At 32.5% G+C, this 27,402-nt stretch overlaps 1 protein-coding gene across 6 annotated transcripts in view; it reads left to right on the top strand.

Moving 5' to 3' along the window:
* LOC129796308 (heterogeneous nuclear ribonucleoprotein L) overlaps positions 1 to 27,402 on the top strand; it is a 155,803-nt gene that overhangs the window by 113,656 nt on the left and 14,745 nt on the right. For 4 of the 6 annotated variants that reach the window (XM_055838124.1, XM_055838121.1, XM_055838126.1 and 1 more), the window contains 6 exons: positions 684 to 755; positions 10,867 to 10,902; positions 23,759 to 24,033; positions 24,123 to 24,247; positions 24,341 to 24,491; positions 24,591 to 24,795. In XM_055838124.1, the coding sequence (XP_055694099.1) occupies positions 684 to 755; positions 10,867 to 10,902; positions 23,759 to 24,033; positions 24,123 to 24,247; positions 24,341 to 24,491; positions 24,591 to 24,795 (864 nt within the window). The remainder of the gene's footprint in view (positions 1 to 683; positions 756 to 10,866; positions 10,903 to 23,758; positions 24,034 to 24,122; positions 24,248 to 24,340; positions 24,492 to 24,590; positions 24,796 to 27,402) is intronic. The other 2 variants (XM_055838122.1, XM_055838123.1) reach the window with 2 other exon arrangements.

Below are 27,402 nucleotides of genomic sequence, written 5' to 3'. Positions count from 1 at the left end.
GTATATATTTTCTTTTAGTTTATTCTGTTGAAAAAATAAATATACAAACGTTGGTATTTCCTTGAAGGATTACTAATCTTTTCTTGAAGAATTAAAAAGAAAAGATTCTAATTTTGATAATGAAACCGTACAATATTTGATTTATAAATGAAATTGATAGGAGGAAAAAAATAAAAGTTTACTATACGTTCTTTTCCTTTACAATCCATTCAATTTTATTGTTCCAAGTTTTCCATTTCCATTCAATCTACTCACATTGCGATTTAGGGGTGGATTTTCTTTAGCCGCAAATAAATATCCCCTCAGACTGCTTCTTTTCATTGGGTTTCCTCCACAACTTTGGGTATCATTGTCTCTTATTTTATTGTATGATATATAAGGTTCTAGTTCTAGCTTTTTTGGGGTTATTTACAAGTTTCACAGGGAAAAAAATAAATGTGGGAAATCCTTCGTTTTCCCATGAGAATTGAAATTGGCAAATAAATAAGAAAAGCTCTCTTTAAGCAAAGAAGCAAAGGAATGGTATTTGCTGCTTCTGCAAAACTTTTCATCAAACGATTCTTAATAATTATTATTTTTCTTTTTAATCAAAAATGTTTCTTTCTTTTTATAAGAAATTATTATTTTCTTTGTAATTTGTAAATTTTGATTGATTTTCCAAAATTTCTTCCTTTTCTTTGCAGTGAAAGAAGTGGGAAATGGGAGATCACCTTTACTGCAAGATCCCCTCTATGGATCACGTCCACAGCCATACAGTGAGTAAAAAGGAATTGAGTGGCATTTTCCCCCTTTTTCCTTCACGTTTTTTTTTCTTTTCTTTCAAAATCCTCAAAACTAAACATTCTTTTGAACTAGGTATATAAAAGGACTTCTGACAAGAAATTTCAATGCAAAGAAAATATTTCCGTGTTTGATGTAAAATTTTCGGGCGCAGTTTTATGCAAAATCAGCATGTTGTGGTGAAAATTACGAATATATAGTTTTCCTTTTGTGTGGTGTATAGCAAAAAGAGAGGAGGGACCTTTTCGTAAAATGATTGTATAGGAGTGGGCATCTATAAGCATGAATAAGGGGGTTGGTTAAAAAGGCACATTTAGTGCTTCGTCATCTTTAAGCATAAACACCATGTGGTGGAGACTTTCTTTGTTGTGGTTCTGTGAAAATTTAATTATTGCTGCAACCGTGAGAGGAAAATAGGGGTAAAATTTACTCCCTTTTTTATTTTACACTGAAAGAATTTTCTTCCTGTTAAGGATCGAAAAATTCATCGCTAAAATAACTTTTACAAATTCATTGACACACTTTGCTTCATTGAGAAAGAAGTTTATAGTGAACGGTAACGAGAGGGACATGTTGATTGGCAATTAATCAAATATGTTTGAAGAAAATATTTTATTTGTGCAATTTAATGGTGTGGCATGATTAAATATTTTATCAAGATCATAAATTAGAGGTGGACCATGTCAAAATGAGCATGAATGATGTATCTTTGATTTTTCAATATAAAAGGAATTGCTTTTTGCAAATGGGATGTTCGCACCATGAGCATTATTATATCCGGAACAAGTCCACATTCTCTCCGTATTTTGGTGTGCCAAAAATTTCGACATGTCACTAAAATTGGTGTGGATGAATCAGGTGGATGAATTTTCTTCCGACTGTTTACTGACAAAATTCCCAACACTTTACACACAAAATGTTTTTTCTTGTTTGAGTCATTAAGCTCGTCAAGATTTTACGTATATAAGAGACAGAAAGGCTGGGTCATCATGCGATGACTTTGATGCATTACTCTATCTATTCTAACTATATGTATTTTTGTATGAGAAAACTTTTCCTTGTGCAAAGCACAAAGTTTCAAACTTTCTTAAGGAATTGTGTAGATTAGAAGATTTTAGTAGAAGATTTTCGAGAATGCGAGTTTTTGTAGCTTTGAGAGTGGACATCGGGTTTTTAAGAATTTGTCCTACATTAATTCAAGAGACATAACAAAAGATTTAAATGTCGCAAGTGGTCGCAGGAGAAGTTCAAAGAAGGTGTATATTCATTTCTGTACAGGGGAAATTCTTGATTTTAAGAAACAATACGCGAGATCTCATAGAAAATTAAAAAAAAAAAAGAAATCTCTAGAAACTATTCATTTTTCTCTGTGATCAGCTAAAAAATCCGTCTAATATTCGTTCAGAAATACAAACAATGACGTCATATTTGTATTTTTCGTACATCTCCTTGTCTTTTTTAATTCATTTCATGTAAAGATATATACATTTCTTATTGAAATAATGAATGAAGCATCAGCGTTAACGTTTAGCATTAAAAAAAACAACAAATAAAATTTTTGATGATGTCACAGATAACATTTTTGAGTAAATATTTAAAGAGTTACTACAGCCGATATTAATGGAATCTTTGAAGTATTTCTGACAATTTTTTTAAACCTTCTATAAGACTACGAATGCTCTTATTACTTCTAAGGAAGGTTCTTCTTGTTTCTGCAATACAGAAACGAGTGAGCTCCTTTGTCATTATTCTCTCTTGTTGCTTTTTTTACTTAAAGAATCAATTTAAAAAAATTGTATCAAGTAATAGAACCAATTGTCTACTTCTAAATATCATCAGTAATGTCATCGTTGTTGGTCTTTGTTTGATAAAGTAGTAGGGGGCTTTCGGGATTAAGATGTTGAGGGCGCTTTTACAAATAGAAGTGAATATTAATTTACACTTTCAATTGCAAATAAATTGAATATTTTAAGGCATTATTGTCCTGATTGTCCTTCTTTTGTTAATAACAAATAATATTCTTCTTAATCTCATATCTATATAATAAACAAAGGTCTCTCTATAATTTCGTTCCTGTTCATCTATGCATTTCTACACCGTTTGTCCGATTGTGATGAAATTTGGTACAGAGACTACTGATACCAGGCGGTTTTTACCAACGAATAAATCTTCCATTAAATATATTTCAATTCATCACAATTCGTTTCTCTCTCTAAAATTTGCGCGAAGCGGAGCGAGGTAAATTGGAGCGAAGCGACAATTTACCTCGTGTATACATATAATTTGAAATTCATCAAACTAGTAGTTTTTTTCTACACAATGAAGTTCATTTTCAAATATACTTTCCATGAAAAAAAGCCCACGAAGTGCAGTGAAATACTTTTAAAGGACTTCTCTGTGGTTTTCTCATTGTGTCCTTATATTTTCCAAAAGCTCTACTTTTCCCAAAAACAAAAAAAAAAGAGAAAAAGCTCCAAAATGCCCTGCAGTGTTTTCCAGAGTATATATGCGATTTTATGTAGCCATGCCAGATGCTGATGACACCAAATCCACCAATTTCCTTCGTACATTTTCCCCACTGAATTTTCTCTCCTTAATCTCCCTGTCCGAATGTTCTGGCGCTTAATTTTGTGTCGAGCGCAGAAACAATTGCAGGAGGGACATTGTGTTAATAAAACACAAAATATATAAAAAAAAGGACATGGCAAAAGGGAGACATTAAAGGTTTGCTCATAGCGTTAGTTTTTTTCTCTCTCCGCAATCCCAGTAAATAATCCCTTTCTCTATATATACTTCCTTCTTTTTTTTGTGTTGCATCTGAAAGCTCTCAAAGTGCTTCCTATCACTGTAAAATGACGAGAGAAAATGAAGGAAAAAAATCACTTTTTTGCTATTGGAAATGCAACATTCAAAGTTTGCTTGACGAGGTGGATGGAGGGTGTTTGAATTTTCTACTTCAAAGAATTTCCAAAGGAATTTTTAATTTGATGGAATTTTTAACAGTTTGATCTCTTCTATACATTTGCTCTAGTACGAGTTTTTTTCCTTCTTCCCTTCATCTCAGAGAATCTCCTTTTTCAGTGACAAATATTTGCAAAAGAAATTCTACACTTGTATAAGGTGAAAATGTACTCTTCTTTGCGACTTTCGTGATTCCTTTTGTAAAAGAAAAATTTTTTTTTAAAAAGCTTAAATGTGGAGAAAGGGATAAAGTGAGACGTGCTGAGGAAAAGGTGTATCAACAGGTGGTATTAAATTTGTCATGGAACATAATGGGGATGTTTTGTATTTGCCACATTCATATGAAATCTTAATTCCTTATTAAAAGTTTTCACAAGTTTAAACAAACTCTGAGAGTTGAATGCGTTTAGAATTAATTTTACTCTCCTCATGTAAGAGATAAATTTGCAAGAAAGTAACCCACAAAGCCTTTCACATACATTACATATTACATTTTGATTAAGAATCTCATTAGAAAATTCTTGGTAGTTATTTACATGGTGAGCGTATTCATAACAACGAAATTTCTCAAATATTTTCTACATCTAAAATGTGAAATTTAAGAAGAAATTCATGGATATACTGCAGCTTTATGAGCTCTATTTATGGTTTGTTGTGCAATATGACTCTTGAGCTATTGTATTAATAGCTAATTTTCCTGCTTTTCCGTGTCATTGTGATTTGAAGATGATGAATGAACCACAAAATGTCAGCAAACATTGACAAATTTTATTTCAAAGGATTTTTTTAACACAAAATTATGTCAGAAATATTTGCAAAATTATAAAAAAAAGAGTTTAGTTTTTCTTTTTAATTCAACTGAAGTATTTTTGCTTAAAATAGAAGATTTAAAAAAATCGGATTGTAGAAAGAAGGAGTTGTAGGAGAAAGTTTCAGTGAAATCAATGAGGAAAAATTGTGTTTTTTTATAATTCGCGATATAGGAGTTTATTCATTTTGGTATGGGAAAACTCCTCATTTGAATATACAAAGAGACACGTGTTGAGAACTTAATAAAAATAAAAAGAAATCTACAAAAAAAAACTTCCATTTTCTACTGCAACAAAAAAACTGAAAAATTCGGTCAAAGATTTGCCCAAAAATGCAAACAATGACGTCATTATTCTATTTTTTTTTTGCTCGTTTTTGTTAAAAATCATCGACAAAGCGTTATCTCAAGAAATTAGTCAAATCAGCGACTAAGAAATCGTTGAAATCTTTGAAATTTCAACGATATCAAGGATTTCTTGGCTACTGAACATATTATCTAACCAAGAAATCCTTAATCCATTATTAATGATTTTTTTATACATATATCGCAATTTAAATAAATTTTTTTTAAATAAAATTGGTATTTTTCTATAAGAATTTAATTTCCAATTGTAATTTATTTTTTTATACATATTCAAATTGAATTTTAATTTAATTTAATTTCTACGAATATTTGACTTTTTTTTTTATTCCATTGTAATTTTTTATTTAATGTGCTTTTATCAAATTTAAATATGTTATGCAAAAATTTAATTTAAATAATATTATTTTCGAGGTAAAAAAGGCATTTATTGACTTTCATATTGACTACATCAAATAATGTGGAATGCCAATAATATATATTTAATTTAAATAACTTGCAATATTAACGTTTTTTTTAATATTGCGATTCATTTGTTAATTTTCAATTGATACCTAATTGATTTTTTTCGCTTTATTTGATGATTCCTTCGTTAATAAAGTTTCTGCAAAATTCTTTTTGCAAAAAACCATCTCAACTGGAAAGAATTTTCCCACCACATTGCATTTTCTTTTCATGTCCTTTCAGTCTGTGACTTCCTTTTGCTTCATTTTTTTGCCAAACAAAATATCAAAATGAATGAAATGAGGAGCTTTGCACCCTCGTGAAAGCTCTTTTCATCGTTGCTTTTCATATATTTGAATAAAAGTCAAATTCAATGGTATTTGAAAAGCCAAGAATTCCTTGAAATAGTTTTTCCTTCATAGGGTTTCGATGGAAAATGCATTAAAATGCAACAGAGTACTTACCATGCTTTTCTTCATCGTAACATTTTTGAGTGTTGCAAATGGTGTTTAAGTGTACGGGGGATGTAGAGAGGGGGAGTAATTGAGAGCTAAATGGATTTTATTATGCAGAATAAATTTATTGGAAAGTTATCAGGGATGGATGCTACGGTGGAAAAGGACGATTAATGAAACATTTAAAATTTACATAATTTGCTTTTCATCACATATTACCTTAAAGGATATACACAATGAAACTGATTTGAAATCACCCAAATTTGATTATTTTAACGAACTTTGAATTTAAAAAAAATAAAATTTTAAGCATTTCATAAGAGCTGGAAAGGATTTATAAACTCCATCTCTTTGGCTGAATTTATTTATTTTTTTATTCATACAAAACATCTAAATTAACAAAAATAGAGAGCTTTCCATGTGATGTGGATTTAATGAATTTCCCCACCACATGTGACCCTTTCTGTCGTAAAATATTTAATGGTCCCAGAAAAACGTTGTTGGCACACAAAAAAAATGACCGAGAACCGTAGAGAGAAAATTTACATGAAAAATTTTTCCCTTATGAAACAGCTTCTTTTCCAAAGGGGGGGTAAACTTGTGGTTTGAGGGTGGTTGTAGGAAGGGATAAAAAAAGAGGTGGTGAGTGTGTGTAAAGTGTGTGAGAATATTACAATATGTTCCTTTATTATGTTCTTTCGTTGCTAAAGTTGCCCAACCATAGAAAGAGCAGCACATATTGAAATGTCCGTGAATCCCTGACTAAGGTCCTTATTATCGGTTGTCAATTTCGTCTCTTTATCCTTTCGCACTCACAACCCCTCAGGGGAATCCCACCCCCACACACACAGAGTTAAGAAAAATGTCACAGTTCATAGAATTTCTCTTCCATAGAAGAACTCGAGAAGAGCTAATATGCCTAAGAAAAAGAAATTGTGAAGAAAGTAAAATAAGGAGTGGAAGGAAAATCGATGAAGATGATAGACTTTATTGATTACCCCCATCGTGTTCTATTTTTGATTATACAAAATATATATGTATAAACCAATTGTTTGACCATTTCCTTCTGTATCGCCTTCACTGCGGACATTGGCTTGTTTCACTCTTCATTAAAGGTTTAACTGAAAGGAAGAAAGGTCTATAGAGTGGTGTGTGTGTAAAGGGAGTGGGTGAGAACATTTTTATTGGGCCGTTTTTGTGTGCCATGCACTTTGGTTCTTTCAATCGAATTTTCCACCCCAAAAATACCATCAAAATGGAAGAAAAGGAATTCAATCGGGCAAGAAGTAAAGTTTTGTCATTACCCAACACGCGATTTGATTTATCTAAAAGTATTTTCTTCACCCATTTCCCAAATATAATGGCTATAAGGTACTCTATTGATTGCGATATTTTGAGAATACTGCAGCGTCAAGAAGTTTTTTTTTTCCTGAAAATTTGTTAAAATGAGTCTATTCAGTGGCTTTTGTGTCGTTTCCTCTTTGGAGGAAAGGCACGGAATTAACGTAGACTTGTTGAGGATCAAGAAAATATTCAGAAATAGCCAAACAGACTCAGCATTTTCCTCTAGAATCAAGTGAGAAATTTTGGTAAAGATTGTTTCTAAAATGCAAAGAATGACATCACCATTGTTTCTCTCATGTTTCCTAAATACATGAAACATTTGCGCTGATGTTTCATGCATGGTAATATTGTTGTACCTATTTAACGAAATTAATTTGTACGAATGAAAAAATAATGTGATACACATTAGAAAAAAATTGTTTTGAAATACCCTTCTTCATTCAATCAAATTACATAGCATAATCATCAATAAATTAATAGCCGAAATTGTCCTGGAAGAAATTGTTTCATACATTGTACAATAAAAGCTTTCTCTGACTTCTTAACAGAACAATTAACAAAACTTTGTGTCCAATATTAATGAAAAGACAGAACAAAACTTTCAATACCTATTCTTAACCTAAATAATATTTCTGCTCGATAAAACCTTTCAAGAGTCAAAATATAAAATAAAGTGCTTTCCATGGTAAATTTCTTCTCATCAAAACCATCATACCGGATTTCCTTTTTTGGAATTTTCCCTTATCCTTCCTCATTTTTTTTTCTTTAGGGGAGAGCGGGGTTAAAAAAGTCACTTAAGGGTTTAGAAAAAGCTCAAATATCATATTTCCCAAATAGATAAAGCAAAATGTATGGCTCAATTCTTTAGGATATTTCTTGCCCTACAACTCTTTCTCAGATCATTTTGTTCTCTCTAGGTATAGGAAATATGATATTTTAGGCTTTTTCCAAACCCTTAAGTAACTTTATTAGCCCCGCCCTCCCCTACTGAAACTGATTATATCGGAAAATTCTCTGACCATTTTATGTGGGCTTATTTCCGTCTTCAATGGTGCTTTTTTTTAAAGACACGTCTATGGGGAAAAAAGGACATTTCAGGGCAATTTGGGAGATGCATTGAATGGAAAAAATGGGATGAATGTGCGGTAAAGTGGGCTAGTAAAATGATGATAAAATAGAAGAAGAAAAATCTCACGCAGCATTTTAATAGCCAGCCGGTAGGTTGAAAAAGAAGTAAGGGGTGTTTTTTTTTTTTGAAGGATTATAGGTGTGTTTATACATAAAAATAAAATTCAATAAGATATATTCAAATAGAAAATAAGCTCTCTCATGTTCTTCTAGAAACATATTGGAAATAAAAACAAGATGTTTTCTTCGTCAATTTTATATTCTCGATTCCTTTCCTTTCATTTAATTTGATTTCTTTTGTGCAAACAAATAAGGGGGTTGATACTTTAGAGGTGTTTAGATACCTATTCAATATGGAGGAAGTATTTCTAAAGAAATACTCAAACGTGCTCTGTATTTAATTTTGGTTATTTTCGTTCGTGTTTTATTTTTAATTAAAATGAAAAGAAGAAATCTTCAAAATAGCAATACATTCTTTCATTTGAAATGAAATAAACTCATAAAAATACAAAATTTATCATGACAATTCATCAATTTAGATCAAATTATGTCGCAATGGGGGCAAAAATAATAATGTTTGAGGGAAAAAATAAATAAATCTTGTCTTTTATATCTTGTCTATTTCTTTACATTTTCAACACGTGTCAATGTGTTCATTTGCGACAAAAATAGCTCCTTTTATTTCCATTCCTTGTCTCTTTTTTTTATTTTTCTTTTGCTCTTCCCTCTTTTTCACTTTCACAATCGACGCATTTTGTCCGAAAATTATCGTTATTTTTATTTCCCTCCACACACAGACCCAAATGAGAATTATTGCACGCTTTTTAATGGATGCATAAACATTCCAATTTCATCTGCATTTGCTCAAAAGATCACACACCACTTGATGATTCTCCGTGCGATATAAACAAAACTGAAATGGTGGAAGAAAAACGCGTGTGATTTTCTTGAGGAATTTTCAAAATATAAATAGAAAGGACTTTACATACATAGTATATTTAAGCTCCCTGTGATATATTTACACAATAAAGCAATACAATAAATTTTCTCACAGTGTTGTTTGCACCCATAACACAGAAATAATTCTCAAAGTGATTTTCTTCTGCACCACCACTTTGTGTGCTTTTTCATGGGAGCTTTTTGCCCCCATGCTCGCAACAATAAATGCAATTTTTACAACGAAAAAAAATGAAAATTTTACAAACAACCCAGGAATGTTTCTGACACTCTCTTTGCAAAAATATTCGCCATACGCTACTTTTAAATTTATCTCCGTGCAATTATTGCCATCATTTGCACCCGAAGGGATGTTAATTATTATTGGGTAGAATCTAGAATGTTTATGTTATTCAGAAAAAATTTTTTTTTGCTATGAGATACTAAAATTGTGAATTTTAATCTTTAAAATGGAAAAATAAATATTCAAGATGGTGGAAAATATTTTCGAATTAGGCGTAGGTATTCAAATTTAAATTTAATCGGATATTGATTTGCACCCTTATTTTCTTTACGCAACTTTTATTACAAAAAAATGTTACTCAGATAAGATAAAGGTTAGAAAATTTAATTTTTATAATTGTAGAATTTATTTAAAAATAAAAATATCATTTTATCTAATTACATTTTTTTTATAATCACAGCGAAATAATAATTGCCACACTTATGCAAGTTCCCAATATTTTATCAATTTTTTTATTAAAAATAATTTAATTAACTATATAATATTGACTCATGAGAATTATGTTGTTTAATTGAAAAGCAGAAAAAATAGAACGAAAATCAATTTAATTCCAATTGATCCAGGAAAATGAATTTTAAACATAACGTCGTCTAAAATAAACAAGCAATTTTGATATTCTTATAGAATTTTCACAGCAGTAACGTGAATGAGTATAGTTGACAATGATAATATAATTTTTTATCATCAGAAAAAAATTAAGCAAAGCTTGCAAAAGTCATTGCAATTTGCAACTATACTTATATGTTTGTTTTATCAGTGTTTTAAATTGAACTTCGCTTCAATTTTTTTTTTTTGTTTTTTATGTGGTATTCTGTTAATTGCATTTGAGCATAGTTGGAGCATAGATAGTCACCAAAAAAGCTCTCTCTATACATACCTGCATCTATCAGGTTATATGCAAAAAATTGGTTTAAAATACAAAACATTATAATGTCGTATCACATCATTGTTAGATGCATACAAAAAACAACATCTGTTGGTGCAATTTCAGTGCTTTTATTTTGATTATGTGCTTTTTTGCAGGAGCTTTTTTACCACCACCCTCCTCTTCAGTGTAAAATGATATACCTACCAGCGAGGGTGTTGCATTTATGAGATAATTCACTGTGAATGGGCGAACTTGTGGATCATGCCAGAGTAGCATGAGACACCAGAACTTGTAGAATAATACTTATTAAATATGTTATTTTTTATTTCTATTTTTTCGTGGTCAAATAGTTATTTTGACGACATTTTCCCACAAATTTCCCGCACAATCCATCCACATATTTTTTTATATCACAGTGCTTGTTATTTTTTTCTGTGTATAATATCGCTCTTTTTCTCTCATTTATCCGTTTTAGCGAAGACAATGGGTGAACCAGTAGCCAGAAAGAACAGTGAGTAGAGCTTTTATCATTACATCTCAACCTTCTTGTCCTTTCCATTTTCACCAATTTTCTTTTTCCTTAAAATTTTTTGAGGGAAATGTCTACTGATTCCCAAAAAATTCCATAATTTTAAACTTAAAGAGATTCCAATGATTAAATTTCTTATTTACAACGATAAATTGAGAAATGATAATGAAAAAAAGCTCCATAACAAGAGTTTTTGGTTATGAAGACGGTAAATTTATATATATTTTTTAATTTAAAAATTGTTAATTTTTATCTTGAAATTAATTGAATTAAATAGTGTAAAAAGCAACAGGTTGTGTTAGTCATCAGCTTGAAGAAAATAAGTCAATCATAACGCGTCCAGTTATAAGAGTTGGTGTCCCACAACGTGTAGAAGTTTGTTTATGCGTTGTAATACTATTTGTGAGCAGTATTAGTAGGCAAAGTTAATTTTTTTTGTAAAATTCGGCAATTTGATGGATAAAAATGGTTATATCTTTGGTTCTATAAGACCTACAGAAATTTCTTGACTAGTTTTGGAAAGGTATTAAAACAGGCTATAAATTGACATAAATTTCAATAATTTTCAAGGTCATCTCCATAACACAAAATGGCGGATTTTTGTTCTACCAAAACAGTTTTTGGCATTTTTTGTCTCGAAGGAATGGTTCTAGAGGTTTCTGATGTTCTAGAAAGTTGTAGAGTTTTGCAAAACCTTTAATTTGATACCAAATTGAGCAAAATCGGACAAGCAGTTCAGGAGATATGGCTCTTAGAACTTTTCAAATTCAAGAATTTTTCAAATGGCTATATCTTCTAAACGGCGACATAGAATTTCTTCATTTTCGGACTGGAGAAAGATATTGAGTCAGGCTACAACATATCAAAGTTTAAAGGAAAACGATAACAGATGTTGGGAGATATAGCCCCTTAAAGTTAGGCAATTTTTGTTTTTGTTTTTAGCGCCTCTTGCGGATGTTTTTGAAACTTGAAATGTTCTAGGTAGTTGTAGGGCTTCTCAATACCTTTCATTTGATACCAAGATGGTCAAAATCGGTCAAGCCGTTCTCGAGATATATAGAAAAAACACTTTTTGCTTTAGGCCGCCATATTTGCTAAACCGCTTGACCGATTTTCAAGTATGAATTGTCGATGAAAATGTCTCACTGAGCTCTACAACATACTAAAATTTCAGACCTCTAGCTGTAAGGGAAGTGGTTGACAGTATTTCAAAATGGCGGATGGCGGCCATCTTGAATTTTGAAAATGCGAAAAAATGAAATTTTACACCCACATTTCTATAGAAAACTTCAAACCAGAAGTCTCTATCTGTTACCGTTCTCTAGCTATAAGGCAAAGTTTGGGCGACCGGCCGGCCGGCCGGATCAAAAATTTTCCACCACCATTTTTGGAATGTGGGTTGTCTGAAACGTGCTCATACCAAGTTTGAGCCCGATCTAAGGTGGTCGGAAAATCCGACGATTACAATACTTGGTGTTGGCCACGAAGTGGAACACCAACTAATTATCTTGATGATAATTCTATAATGATTCCCTTCTAAATGATTTACCGAATATTACAAAAAAAAACCTAATATGCTCTTTAAATACCCATTTTTAAAAAGATTTATGAATTATGATAATAAAGCTCTCTGAATTGCATATTTAAAAGGAGTCTATTCATCATTAATTTGGTGATTGTGTCAAAATAAAGAGTCGATTATTAACTAAATAAAAGGAGGAAAAATTAAAAAAATCCTAATTTTTGACATTTTGGTAAGCTGAAAAAAATTTGAAACAAATCTTTTAACTTAAATCGCTCCTCTTATTGATTTTCATTATAAAGCATATGCTTCTGTGTAAATAAATTTGTATTATTATCTTATTTTAATCGTGCAACATCAGTGATATGTTTATGTGTCATTGTTGGTAGATTATAAATTAGAAATACTACATGTCTAGTAGATTGTTTTAAAAAATATCATAAATGGTTAATTGATGAAGCATATGCTTTGTACACTACAGAGCATATAATGCATGAATGATAGAACAATTTTTTTAATTTAATATCAAATAGGTACCTTTAGAATTTTCTCAGCTTTCTTTTATCGATAAAATGCATTAATTTTCAAACCTCAACAATTTCATTAAGAACCACGAAGGAATAGACACTGGATATTCTTTTCAATAGAATTCAATTAAAACTTTTCCAATTCTTATTCCCATCAAGGTGTTTTTTTTTCCTTTAAATTACATTAAGTGATTCAGTCTTCGCACACCCACAAAGATTGTCTCATTATCACTGTAATTTAATTGATTACTATGGAGAAAATGAGAATTTTTGGCAAACAAATTAATCTAAAATGCATTTCACGTTGAATACGGTTCTTCCTTCATGGTAATCTTTTTAAGAACGAACGTGTGATGAGGTGCGGGAAAAATGCAAAAAATTTCATTAAAAAGATAATGAAATTTATGGATGGTCAATGGAAGGTTTAATAAGGAGTTTTTATTACCTACAACAGACATGCGATAAGGAATAAAACCTTGCAGCAATACGCTCCCAAAATTCTCATTTCCTTGAATTATTGCGAATCTTTTGGGGAACTCACATAAAAATGTAGGTGGAATGCGTTGTGTGGAACATGTAGAAAGTGTAATAAAAAAAATATTCTTAGGTATTTTTTTATGCGAAAATCATCGGTGAGAAGCATTGATGCATATGCTTTCAAGGGAGAATAAGCTACAATAGGGGCGTGGTTTATGTGTTGTAAATCAATATGTGTTCTGAATATTAAGAACAACGATTTCCTTACGCTTACTCATTACTTCTTACACATTTCAATGTGAGTTTTCTAATTTATTTAATTTTATTTACGTTAATTGTTTTAAAATATTAGTTTTAGCTTTGAATCTATACTTTTCTCAAATTAATTAAATTGTGAATGTATCTCTTACTGGAAAAACCAAGAAAAAGGGAAGAAGGATAATTAAAATAATATAATAATCTCATGTACAACCCCCGTACATACATAAGAACATATGTATAAAAGTCCAGCAAATAGCCACAACATTCTGTAGATTGGACATATTTCCCCCTTCTCATTTGCCGTGTAAAATTAAATAAATTCGTTCGCTATGTAATTTTGCTCCACCTTCTTTTCATCCAATATACGAGATGGTTGCATTTTGCAGTGCAAAAAGTAGAAGCTCCCATTGCTGGGAGGTGGCAATTTTCTACGAACCATTTAATCCTAATGACACACACGTTCAAATTGTGAGTGGGAAAATGCGGTGGGCATAGTTGAATTTTGGCAAATGAGCACAAAACTGTCGAGTGCTCTTTTGAATTGCCATGTCGTCAGACTAATTCATCCAAAAGTCTGTTTGCAGAAATTGCATAATTTGCGATTAATGTACCCACACCACCGTGGCCGGGATGTCGTGCAATGCAACCCTCCTTGCCTTGATTTCCACGCATGACTCTCAAAAGTATTCATGGTGGATTTTTGGCAGGTGATTGATTATGGGAGATATATTTTCTAAAAGTCACATAAAATGAAATATTTTCTGGGCGTATTCAGAGGGGGGGGGGGTGTAAAAATTTGTTAACATGTAGCACGCGCTATGGGGGGTGATTGTCATGAGGAGATTTTCGGACATTACGTGAGATATTAGAGGGGAGTTTTCCTTTTGTCACATATTAAATCAAATCAATTTGTCACGAGATGGATGTGTGAGGAAATTCTCTTTGAGAAATATTGGCGAATAATTTATATAATTGGCAGATAAATGCCATTCGGAAGCAAAGAAATTTTTTTTGAGAATGAGAAATGGGGGTATGAGTGATGGTGGGTAAGGAGAATTTGATGAGAGACAGTTGAGGAGTTGTTGAAATACAAAAATAAATATTTGCCAATTAAGTGTATGGACACGCAGTTACGATATGTGCTCCCATAGTATGATGTTTAGGCAATGCGAGTAAATTTCCCAAGCTCACGCACATTTTCTCACATAAGACAAACTATAGAGGAACATTTTTCCCCGGGGGCCTTGAGTGCTGATCCCCAAGTCGTGTCTATGGCACAAAAGAAGCCAAAGGAAAAGTCATAGAAATAGCATCTTTACATTTTCGACTTACGTCTGCCATGTCGCACATGGTAAATGAGGAGACGACTCATCTCATTCGACACATGACACCTCATTCCTAAAAAAAAATCCTAGATAGCAAAAAAAAATTCACCACTGAAAATGCAGAGAGACAAACCATTGAGGATGTCTTTACGAATTTTAGATTTTTGCCACATAAAAATAAATCCTTACAACGAGGGAGTCACGGAGTTATTTTTCCTCATAAATTTACCAATAAAAGACAAAAACCACTTTAATCCACGTGTCATCTCATAAATTTATCTCTGCGCGAAAAAAAGGGAAATTCCTTTTGATTTTTCATCTCTCTCGCACACGAGCTCTCTTTCATAGATTATCCTCCTCATATCTTTTGATGTGATTACACAATTTTAAACTGATTCGCTCAAGAGAGTGTAAAGCCAATTTTAACTTCCTTCTCTCTATATCGAAGAGTTATTTCGTGGAGAAATTATCCGATATAATTCAATATAATCTCATTGAATTTTATCTCAAGGGTACTCATAAATGATTTATTAAATCAAGAGCAAAAGGGGTTGTTCAATAGCTTTACACGATAGCAATTGGAGGAATTGTTGTTTTTAAATATTATTTTATTACATTAAGTACTTGACTTAGATGTTCCCCCATTAATATTAACATTTTAGCGATAGATGGGGCAAAAAGTTAAAGATGTAAGGGTTTAGAAAATTCACCAACAATGCATTTTCCCTTTGAGGTAGAAAATATTCGTCTGAAACAAAATTAATGCTAGGAAAATTTTATAGAAGATAATTGAGAGATGAAAAATTTTCAAGAATATTAGGAAAGATTTTTTTTTTTTTGAATCTGAACCTTTCACCCCAGGTTCCCTGACATAATTGGTTAGAATATTCCCAGTATTTGATCATGAAGCTTATATGTTTATGCTTTTTATAGGTTTACTGTAAGACTTTCAATTTCATTTACAATTCAAAGTGAATTCCCCTATAATTTCTTAACATTGCATTATGCTACATAAACGTTATTTTATTTGTAAATTATTACCCAAGGAGGATTTATCTGAATGAAAATCTTCGTATCATTCGTTAAGATTTGAATTATTCATTAAGACTCAGACTATTCGTTATGTTTCGAAATCTTCAAAATGTGGATCATTCGTTAAGATGATTCGAATTATTCATCAAGATTCAAAGTATTCATTATAAGTCTCAGATTATTCTTCCAAATACGGATCATTCGTTAAAATTCGGATTATTTGTCAGAAAGATAAAAATTATTCGTTAAGAAAATTCAGATTAGTCGATCAAGAAGAGTCAGGCTATTTTTAAAGATTCGGATTATTCGTCAGATAAACCATAAACCTATCACCTAATTCTTCCTCTGGGCCTAATTATGTATTATGATCGGATATCCTAAATTACAACAATAAATAAAATTTATTGAACATTTTGTATGATTTGCATTTCACATGCATAAAAAAAAATTTAAATCATTTAAATAAAATGTTTGACCACAATAAATCCATAAAATGCATTTAAAAAATCTGTTTTCGTCAAATTCTCGTATTTTTGGCGGGGATTTGTCTTCATTTGAATTTTCAATCATAAAGTGAATTTCTTTGATTGTAAATTGATTTTATTGGATATATTTGTGGAGAGACAAACGAAAGGTTGTACCCTCTTCAATGGTGATTTGTGTGTATCCGCTTTTGCCAATTTGATAGGGGGAATTTAATGACACAGATGAGCAACTTTTCCCACCCCCTGCTAATGCCCAAACTTCACCTCATCCCACAAATTTTTCTCTCGAGATTAATTCAATGTGTCGATTAATCCTTGCGAGAACTTTCGATGTGCTTCATCACCCCAAACAGCTGAGGTGAAAATATCTCCGATGTAATTTGTTCAGGTGGAAAAAAATCGAAGGGTGTTTGATGGATTGACTGTAAAAGGCAAAAATCTCTTGAATTAGCATCGTGTTGGTTTTGTATTTTATCACATCCTTCATTTTCTCTTCTCTTTCATGAATAAACCACATTGAGTGGTGGATAAGAGGGTTAATAATTAGGTTGATTAATGTTTGGAAATTAAAATTTTAATATGAATTACAAAATAGAATTCGTACTCATTGTCTCTTGGGAAATTATGTATTTTAAGAATTCAAATAGAATCATTTAAAAGCCATATTCTATGAAGAGTTTATGTAATTTTTAATTAAAACCTATGCGCAACTAATTTATGCTCAAAAAGGAACATTTTGACAGAATTCTTGTCATCTTCAAGCCATGTAAAATTTACAAAAATTATACTCAAGACTATTTTCGTTAGCAACATCCAGTACTGTCATGCACAAATTTAAGCAGATGCACATAATGAAATCAGAACAACATGCAATATGCCAAAGGTTTATTGGATAAAAAGATGCATCGTGCTGAATTAAATGGAAAATCGTATAGAAGAGCTTTTCCATATAAAGATTTATGCATATTTCACCTATCTCATTGAATATTCAGTGGAAGTACTATCATGCAGAAAGGGAACTTTTGAAGATTTCTAATACTGGAAAGATGGAATATATCATACCAATTCCTCGAGGCTTTCACCCATTTCTAATTCGTTTGTTGTTGTATACATCGCGCACAGGAAATTCCATATGGCAAAATTTCAATTTTCAACCCTTCATTCCCACGATATGCTTGAAATCTTTTCCATTCAAACAATTTGGGAATTATTTCATGAAATGCTAGAAATTGTAGAAATAGCGCAGCTTGCATTTGATGGAATATTCTTCTAGTTCATTAAATTACCGGAATAGATGAGAACAAAACACTCAAGTGCATTACCATAGCGTAGGTTACCTATCCCAAAAGGTTTTTTTTTTGTAAATAAAATGAATTTATTCCATCAAATAAGGCTTTATTGATTTCTTGGTGCAAACTAAGAAGTCTTTTATCCTTTTTTATAACTAAAAAAATTGTTTTAAAATATATTTTTAGCATCCGCGAGGCTTTTCGCTTGGTTCTAGGGGGCTCATACGGGACATGTCCTACAACACTTTAGTACAAAAAATTAGTCTTCTCGGACAATTCAGTGAGATCTAAATGTCTTGAAAGAGAAAGCAATTTGAACGCCAATCCAAAGAAAACTCTTTCTAACTTTCTATGTGAATTTATTTTATTTAATTACCTAAAATGAGGGAACAAATGGAACTCACAAAAATTCCATAAAAAATGAAAATTTAATTAAATCTCCTACTAGAATGAAAAAGGTTTAAAAGATAAGTATTGTTTTAAAAGCCTGTAAGATTTAAATGATTAAACAAATTTAAATTTCTCTAATTCCTGTTCAATAAAATTCACTCGCAAATACTCAAGGCTCTGACTAACTAGCTTTAATACAATAAATATTTAAAACAATTAAAAAAATATTTTTTTCACTATGGTTCACTAGAATGACTGTCACGACTGAACCGCTTGGCCGATTTTCAAAAATTTACCTGATTTGGAAAGTGAATTAAATTCCCTTTCCAACGATACTCTATTCATCAAAATCGGTGCACTAGCGGCCGAGATGCAAAGGGTCAAAGTGAAAAATTGTAAAATGTTGAAAAAAAGTATCTTCCACCTATGTTTACCAAAATGGCTGCCAAGAGATAACGGGTTGACCGATTTTCAAAAATTTACCAGTTTTGGAAAGGTGAGAAATGCACCTTTCCAAAACTGGTAATTTTTTGAAAATCGGTTAACCACAGCCGGAGATACAGCCATTTGAATTTTGCCTTCAAAAATATCCCATTTTAGCCTTGCCCGGAAACTTTTCGCGGGTAGTGTAGGTATAACAATTAACTTTAATTTGCTAATGAAATGGCAATGGATTTGTAATTTTAAACAAAAAACTCATTAAATTTTTGTCACTTGGCACGGATTTTATTTGAATACCATTTCTGCAATTAATTGAATTTGGCTAAATTAATTAATTTCATTTCAATCCGTATTTGTCAAACGAATATGGAAAAAGAATTAGTTATAGAATTTCATTAAATTTTTTATTTTTTTTTAAATTGGTGCTTTTTTTGTTTAAAAATAAATCCATAACTTCCTAGACATATCCAGGTTAAGACATATTTCATCTTCATGAAAATGGCTTTCTCTTTCACCCTAAAACAATCATCCTTAAATGGATATTACTTCCTTTGCAGAACCTTATTCTTCCCACAATCTCACTATTGGGGCGGAAATTGACTTTCTTGTGGTCATAAATAGCATTGAGTCGTGTCAGGAAATGTCCCTTTCTAAAATAGAAATCATTCTACATCGAGAAGAAAAAGCTCAATGATTGGAAAAATGTTCATTTCAGAGTATCCTGATATGTAGGTATGCATTATTTCCTTTCAAAAAGTTGGTTTGAAGAAAATACAAGAGCAAATTGGGATTCCTTTTGCGAAAACACCCCTTCATCTATTTAGATCTTATTGTTTTAGCACGTAGTATTTCAAAAGTTTATCGTTTGAGGGGTTGAAAACTTATGTGAATGTGAAAGTTTGCATGTGCCTGGAAATAAGTTTTTAGAAAAGTAATGGAGCTTTTTGTTTTGAAAATAATAATTTATTCATCAATTGAAAATGAAAACCAATTCAAAACATGTATGTATTTAAATAAAATTTTCCTAACTTAACTCACCCTCAAAAATTTGTATATTTTTACGGGTTTGAACGAAATAATGGTTGAACTGAAAACGCGTCTGTTGGGAAGGAAATTGAAAGAGTTTTCACGGTATGTAATAGTTGGAAAAGAAATAAAATCACAAAATAGCGTGTATTTTTGATTCAAAAGATACATAAAAGCAACGAGAATGCTGTTACTCTCCTTTTGTATGGTATGTTCTGCAAAATGAAATTCTCCTTTACTTCCTTTTTCTCCATTTTCTTTCCTTTTTTTTATCAATCTCTGATGGCGTTGAAAGACGTTGAATTTGGTCAAGTCTTTTCTTTCAAATATAGATTTTTTCACCATCAAGCGAATCAACAAATTAAAAAAAAATCTAATAGCAATAAAGTGGAGAAAATCAAATGAAAGCTTCAAAGGTTCACACTGAAGTAAAACTGAAAATGATCAAAAACTTCACCAGAATGATGGGGAGAAATGAAACGGAGAATTGCAACAGCTGCTGCGAAATTCAAATTGATAAGTCCTGTCAGTGAGATTGTCGAGATGTCTTACACATCTGCACTAACGACACTAACTGCCAAAGGCGCTCCCAGATAAAATGGAAACTATCCTAGAATTTTTGCAATGCAAAAATATGTTTTATTTGTCGTATGACAGTTACAATGTCAAAGATTTTCAACTGTTTCATATTTTCTATTTAATTTTTCTATCATTCGTATTTATCTCTAAAAATTTTATTACTTTTGACATTTTTAGAATGTTATGAAAGCTTTCATTTAAGTTCGATTTGATACAAATCAAACAAGCCGTTCTCGAGTTATTCCGGAAACTCTATTTTGAGGTTAGGACGACATGTTGGCTAAACAGCTTGATCGATTTTTATACATTCAAATATTTCCTTTGGTCTTCATTCAATCCTTATGATTAAAAGACTGAAAAACAAATAGAAATAAATATTTGTGTTTTAAAAGTGCTAAATGTAGTAGAAATGTTGAACTTTTAGACTTAAAATAAGTCATTGAGAAAATTGTAAAAAGATGTAAGACAGCCATTTTGAATTTCAAAAATAATTAACGCATGCTCAAGATTTGTACCTCTGATTTGTCGATTGTATACATTTTTTTTGTTCGTTCCTTAAAGCTTAACCATACTTCAGCGTCAAAAGACGCTGTTGCTTGGTTAGGCCTTTAATCCAGGCTTTGATTTTTTAGGCAGGGCTTAAGGTTTTATGGAATCGTGTTTATATGGTTGTTTTTTTTTGTGTAACCCCCTTACCTTCCCCCCCATAACCCAGTCTTAAGCTATACAGCTTATATGGAGTGTTTATATGGTTGTAAGGTTAGATCCAGCTAAATCGGAACTGATTGCTATTTTGACGATTTTGCACATCAAAATTCGTAAAAATTATCCCAAAATCCATTTAGTCTGATTCGTCTGATTTAATGTTAAATACCTGACTATCCTGACCTTTAAAAATTTGGGCCTATTAAAAAAAAATTGAAGTTCGGTTTAAGAAAAATCTCAGAAACATCTTAAAAACCTAAAGATAAAAGGTTTTTAAGGCGTAGTTTAAAAATTTAACCTGGCTTGTAATCTTAAACCGGACTTTATAGAGAATTTAATCCATTATATCTATTAGTTTCTTTTAGTTAATTTCAGGGTAAAATGAAAATTATATTTTCTTAATTTTATGGAATATTTTAAAATAGATAAATATTTCATCACAGAAACTTAAAATAAATTGGAATGGAAATTCAACCATACACAGTTTTCCCATTTTACTAAAAGCAAAAGTAAAATGCAATAGCTTTGGAAATTTCCTCCTTTTCAAAACCTTCAAAATCAATTGAAAGAAAGGCACTTCTTCTTGAAAGTGGTAAACATGCAACAGTTTGATGGTAATGAAAAGCTCTACATTGAAGAGCATAATGTTGGTAATTCTGTTGCTGGGCTTGTTATGGGTGAGGAAAGGGGGGAATCATGAGAAAATGGTGTGGAACAAATGATGCATTTCCTCTCGATATTGCATTTTCACTGTGAAAATTGTATGTGTTTGTGTGCATAATCCTGTGAATGGCATTTACTTTATATACAACATACTTATACTTTACATAGAACATAGATATAAGTATATATTATGGTTCAAATTCACCATATGATGAGCATGTAAAGTGGAGATAGGATGGCTAGATGGGGCGAGGAAGGGCAGGAAAAAAAGGAACACACATTGTGGATGATTCTTGCACGACACGCTGGATGGAAAATGCTCAATAAGAGCAAAATGCTATGTGAAAATGCACTCATGGGGGCAAAAGTACTTTGGGAGGAGTTAAAGGGGTGAGGATGGCCAACGAGGCATTATTATGTGGCGTCACGTATCAACAATATGTAATCCCATTGTATTGGAACTCCCAAAGCTTCCCATCTATGAGCTTTCGCAGAGGGACATGCAAGTGTGTTTCACCAGTAGCTGTGGTATAGTTGGGATTCCTTTAGTCAGCACACCACACAAATCCCCCATGTGTTGCTCACATGTGAGATTTCTCGTTTACATTCCACTGTGCTTTCATGTAATTTCACATTTAGGAATTATTTTCATTTAAAAATTATCCTCTTTTGAGGAATTTCTTTTGAGATTTTAACAATAAAAGTCAATCATAACGCGTCCAGTTATTAGAGTTGGTATACCACAACGCGGATGGGTCAATCTATGCGTTGTAATTTAATTTTTAAGTAGTATTAGTAGGCAAAGTTGATTTTTTTTATGAAATTCATCAATTCGAAAGACAAAAATGGTTATATATCAAGTTCTATTGCACATACAGAAATTTATTGACTAGTTCTGGAAAGGTATTGAAATAAGCTATAATCTGACATATATTTCGATACATTTCAAGGTCACCTCTAGTACACAAAATGGCGGATTTTTGTTTTACCAAAACAGTTTTTTGCACTTTTCGTCCTAAAGGAAAGGTTCTAGAGGTTTCTGATGTTCTAAAAAGTTGTAGGTAATTGCAAAACCTTTAATTTGATACCAAATTGAGCGAAATCGGACAAGCCGTTCAAGAGATATTGCTCTTAGAACTTTTCAAATTCAAGAATTTTTCAAATGGCCATATCTTCTAAACGGCGACATAGAATTTCTTCATTTTCGGACTGGTGACAGATATTGAGTCAGGCTACAACATATCTAAATTTAAAGGAAATCTATAACAGATGTTCGGAGATATAGCCCCTTAAAGTTAGGCAATTTTTGTTTTTGTTTTTAGCGCCTCTTGCGGATGTTTTTGAAACTTGGAATGTTCTAAACAGTTGTATGGCTTCTCAATACCTTTCATTTGATACCAAGATGGTCAAAATCGGTCAAGCCGTTCTCGAGATATATCGAAAAAACACTTTTTGCTTTAGGCCGCCATATTTGCTAAACGGCTTGACCGATTGTCAAGTACGAATTGTTGATGAAAACGTCTCACTGAGCTCTACAACATACTAAAGTTTCAGACCTCTAGCTGTAAGGGAAGTGGTTGACAGTATTTCAAAATGGCGGACGGCGGCCATCTTGGATTTTGAAAATGCGAAAAAATGAAATTTTACACCCACATTCCTATAGAAAACTTCAAACCGGAAGTCTCTATCTGTTACCGTTCTCGAGATATAATGCAAAATGTTGACCACCGGACGGCAGGCCGGCAGGCCGGCCGGATCAAAAATTTTCCACCACCATTTTCGTAATGTGGGATGTCTAAAACGTGCTCATACCAAGTTTGAGCCCGATCTGAGGTGGTCGGTTTTTCCGACGATTACAATACTTGGTATGCCACGATTGTGGTATACCAACTAATTAAGGAATTTCTTTGATATCTTCAATATTTTGCTCATAAATCATTGGAATCATATTGAATACCTACTGAATTCTTATTGATTTTTTTTCTATGTGATTCAAATTTTCCACCCCATTTCCCTCCCACGTGTAATCCTCAAATACCAAAAAAAGGAAACGCAAATGAGATGAGTTTTATCACAGAGGAAATTCATCAAATGGGTGATTTTTTTTCTTATGCAGAACCACCACTTCTGGGTCCAGGATCAACGACATTTCCCGGATATGGACCATCGGAGTTCCATCAAACCACAGAGAGTTGGAAACAGGCACCAACACATGCGGGGATTATCAAAGAAACACCCGGAATGGGACCTGCGGCGAGGAATCCCAGTGTGAATTTTGTATCACAGGGACAACAGCAGGGTGCTGTGATGATGGTGTATGGTCTCGATGGGCAGACATCTAATACGGAGAAGCTCTTCAATTTGGTCTGCCTATATGGGAATGTTGCTAGGGTAAGAGAATAATTCTCACGCCCACCCGCCCTCCAAACCACATGTTAACAAGTTTCAAAAACAAATAAATAAATTTCTTTTCTTTCCAGATAAAATTCTTGAAAACCAAAGAAGGAACCGCCATGGTTCAAATGGGAGATTCCGTGGCGGTTGAGCGATGTGTGCAACATCTCAATAACATTCCCGTCGGTAATAATGGCAAATTACAGATTGCGTGAGTTTTTCATTTTTCGCAAAAAATATCAACCACATGTTGATAAATTAAATAAATTTTCATCTCTGTGTTGTTTTCTTTCTTTCTTTGTAGCTTCTCGAAGCAAAATTTCCTGTCTGAGGTCACGAATCCATTCAGTCTTCCAGATCATACGCCCAGCTTCAAAGAATTCACAGGATCAAAGAATAATCGCTTCCTATCGCCAACACAGGCGAGCAAGAATCGTATTCAACCGCCGAGCAAGGTAAGGAGACTTTCACATTTTTTTTCTCCTCTCTCTCAGATGATCAAAGAAATTTTCTCAAATGTGATTTTTTCTTTGGATTTTATTTATCGTTAATAGATTTTGCACTTTTTCAACACACCACCGGGACTCACCGAGGAGCAATTGATAGGGATTTTCAATATTAAAGAAGTTCCACCGACCGCCGTGAGGATGTTCCCACTCAAAACGGAACGCTCATCGTCTGGCCTAATTGAATTCTCCAGCGTAGCTCAGGCTGTTCTGGCCATCATGAAGTGCAATCATGTACCCATCGAGAGTAAAGGTAAGTTTTTTTTATAGGACAAAATCATTTATTTAAAGAAAATTTAGTAGAAAACCTATCAAAAGACGTCGTCGCGGTTAGTTAAAAATATCCTTCAAAATTTGGAATGATTTCAAACATTTTATTTTTAATATTCCTTTATTCTCTGATTGGGCGGATTAATTATTTGTGAAATTCATGATCGTTTTCCAGGAAAAAGGCTGGAAAATGTATAGACCATTTTCCAAGTAAATCCAGGTGATACCGCGGATAATTTAAAATAATGATTTACCCAGAATTTCCCATAAAAATGTCCTAATTTTCATGATTTTTTAAGGATTACTCTTTAACAATAATTAATAACGCAAATGGTGTTCCAATTATAGGGATTTTCATCGCAATATTTTTCATAAAATTCATTTTAAGCCATTCTAAATCCACAACATTTTCCGGAAAATTTACTGAGATGTCCTGCAATTTATTTTCAAAAAAAAAAGTCTTCTAATGAACTGTAAATTATTCCAGCAAAATTACTCAAATTAATTTTTTTTATTATAAAATTTTTCAATAATTTACTGAAGAAAGTTGTAGTGTTGGAAAGTAGATTATTCATTTTTAGGTTGTCAGTGAATTATTTAAAGATACAGGGAACGAAATCTTTTAGAGTTAATCTTTTTTTTTCACCGCATATTTTCCCATTAAAGTCTGCTATAAAAGCTCTTTTGAGATTTAAATGTAAGTTGTAACGCCCTGACTTCCATTAAATGTTAACCTGCTCATAAACTGAAGTGTCCATAAATCGGCAGAAACTAAAATGTGTTGCCTTCCCCTGGCAATGGCCAACTACCCTCAGATTGATTCTCAAATAGGCGTACGAATAGAAAAAAAACAGAGAGATGAATTGAACAAAGAGGGAGAAAGAGAGGCACTAATGTAATTGAACGTAGCAGAGGGCGCTGAAGAGAATAGAGTGGGGATTTAGTTTGGACTTAGGCTTCATTGAGTGTAGTCACGTGCATTCGATTTAGTTGGAATACAGTGGGACCCCAGTACAACGACGGCTTGGTTGAACTACTCTCGCGTATTGAAAATAATGAGTGTGAAGAGTACATCCGAGTGGTCGTTGTACTGGGGTCCCACTGTACTGAAAGTCGCGGAACTGGGGGAATTGCCCTCTGTAATAAATATTATTCTTTTATTTTTAAATTTAAACATCATTGATTGAAGCATTTGCGCATATATTTTGTGCATATTATCATTTTAAATCTTTTGCAGTCCTTTTGCACCAAAAGCTTCTTTCAAGGCCTGAAATTAAAGAAAAGTCAATCATAACGCGTCCAGTTATAAGAGTTGGTGTCCCACAACGTATAGAAGTTTGTTCGGCAATTTGATGGATAAAAATGGTCATATCTCTGGTTCTATAAGACCTATAGAAATTTCTTGACTAGTTTTGGAAAGGTATTAAAACAGGCTATAAATTGACATAAATTTCAATAATTTTCAAGGTCACCTCCAGAACACAAAATGGCGACTTTTTGTATCACAAAATTTTTTTTTGGCATTTTTCGTCTTGAAGGAATCGTTTTAGAAGTTTATGATGTTTTAGATAGTTGTAGAGTTTTGCAAAACCTTTAATTTGATACTAAGATGAGCAAAATCGGTCAAGCGGTTCAAGAGATATAGCTCTTAGAACTTTTCAAATTCAAGAATTTTTCAAATGGCTATATCTTCTAAACGGCGACATAGATTTTCTTCATTTTCGGACTGGTAAAAGATATTGAGTCAGGCTACAACATATCAAAATTTAAAGGAAAACGATAACAGATGTTGGGAGATATAGCCCCTTAAAGTTAGGCAATTTTTGTTTTTGTTTTTAGCGCCTCTTGCGGATGTTTTTGAAACTTGAAATGTTCTAGACAGTTGTAGGGCTTCTCAATACCTTTCATTTGATACCAAGATGATTAAAATTGGTCAAGCCGTTCTCGAGTTATATTGAAAAAACACTTTTTGCTTTAGGCCACCATATTTGCTAAACCGCTTGACCGATTTTAAAGTATGAGTTATCGATGAAAACGTCTCACTGAGCTCTACAACATACTAAAATTTCAGATCTCTAGCTCTAAGGGAAGTGATTGACACTATTTCAAAATGGCGGACGGCGGCCATCTTGGATTTTGAAAATACAAAAAAATAAAAATTTACACCCACATTTCTATAGAGAACTTCAAACCGGAAGTCTCTATCTTTTACCGTTCTTGAGCTATAAGGCAAAGTTTGGGCGACCGGCCGGCCGGCCGGCCGGCGGGCCGGCCAGCCGGCAGGCCGGCCGGATCAAAAATTTTCCACCACCATTTTTGGAATGTGGGTTGTCTGAAACGTGCTCATACCAAGTTTGAGCCCGATCTGAGGTGGTCAGTTTTTCCGACGATTACAATACTTGGTGTTGGCCACGAAGTGGAACACCAACTAATTAAGGCTTTTCTAGAGAATAGAATTTCTCTGTATGACTTTCCCTTATCTACAGTTTTTTCCTAAAACTCTTGAGAATTTAAGAGTCTCAAACTGAATAACCTCCTTTTTTTAATAGAATAAACTCTTAGTTGTCCAAAGATCTTTAACCCTCTCCCG

Source organism: Lutzomyia longipalpis, chromosome 4, assembly GCF_024334085.1.
Source record: "Lutzomyia longipalpis isolate SR_M1_2022 chromosome 4, ASM2433408v1".
Taxonomy (NCBI): Eukaryota; Metazoa; Arthropoda; class Insecta; order Diptera; family Psychodidae; genus Lutzomyia; species Lutzomyia longipalpis.
Note: the sequence above shows the minus strand (reverse complement) of the source record. Positions and strands in the feature narration are given on the sequence as shown.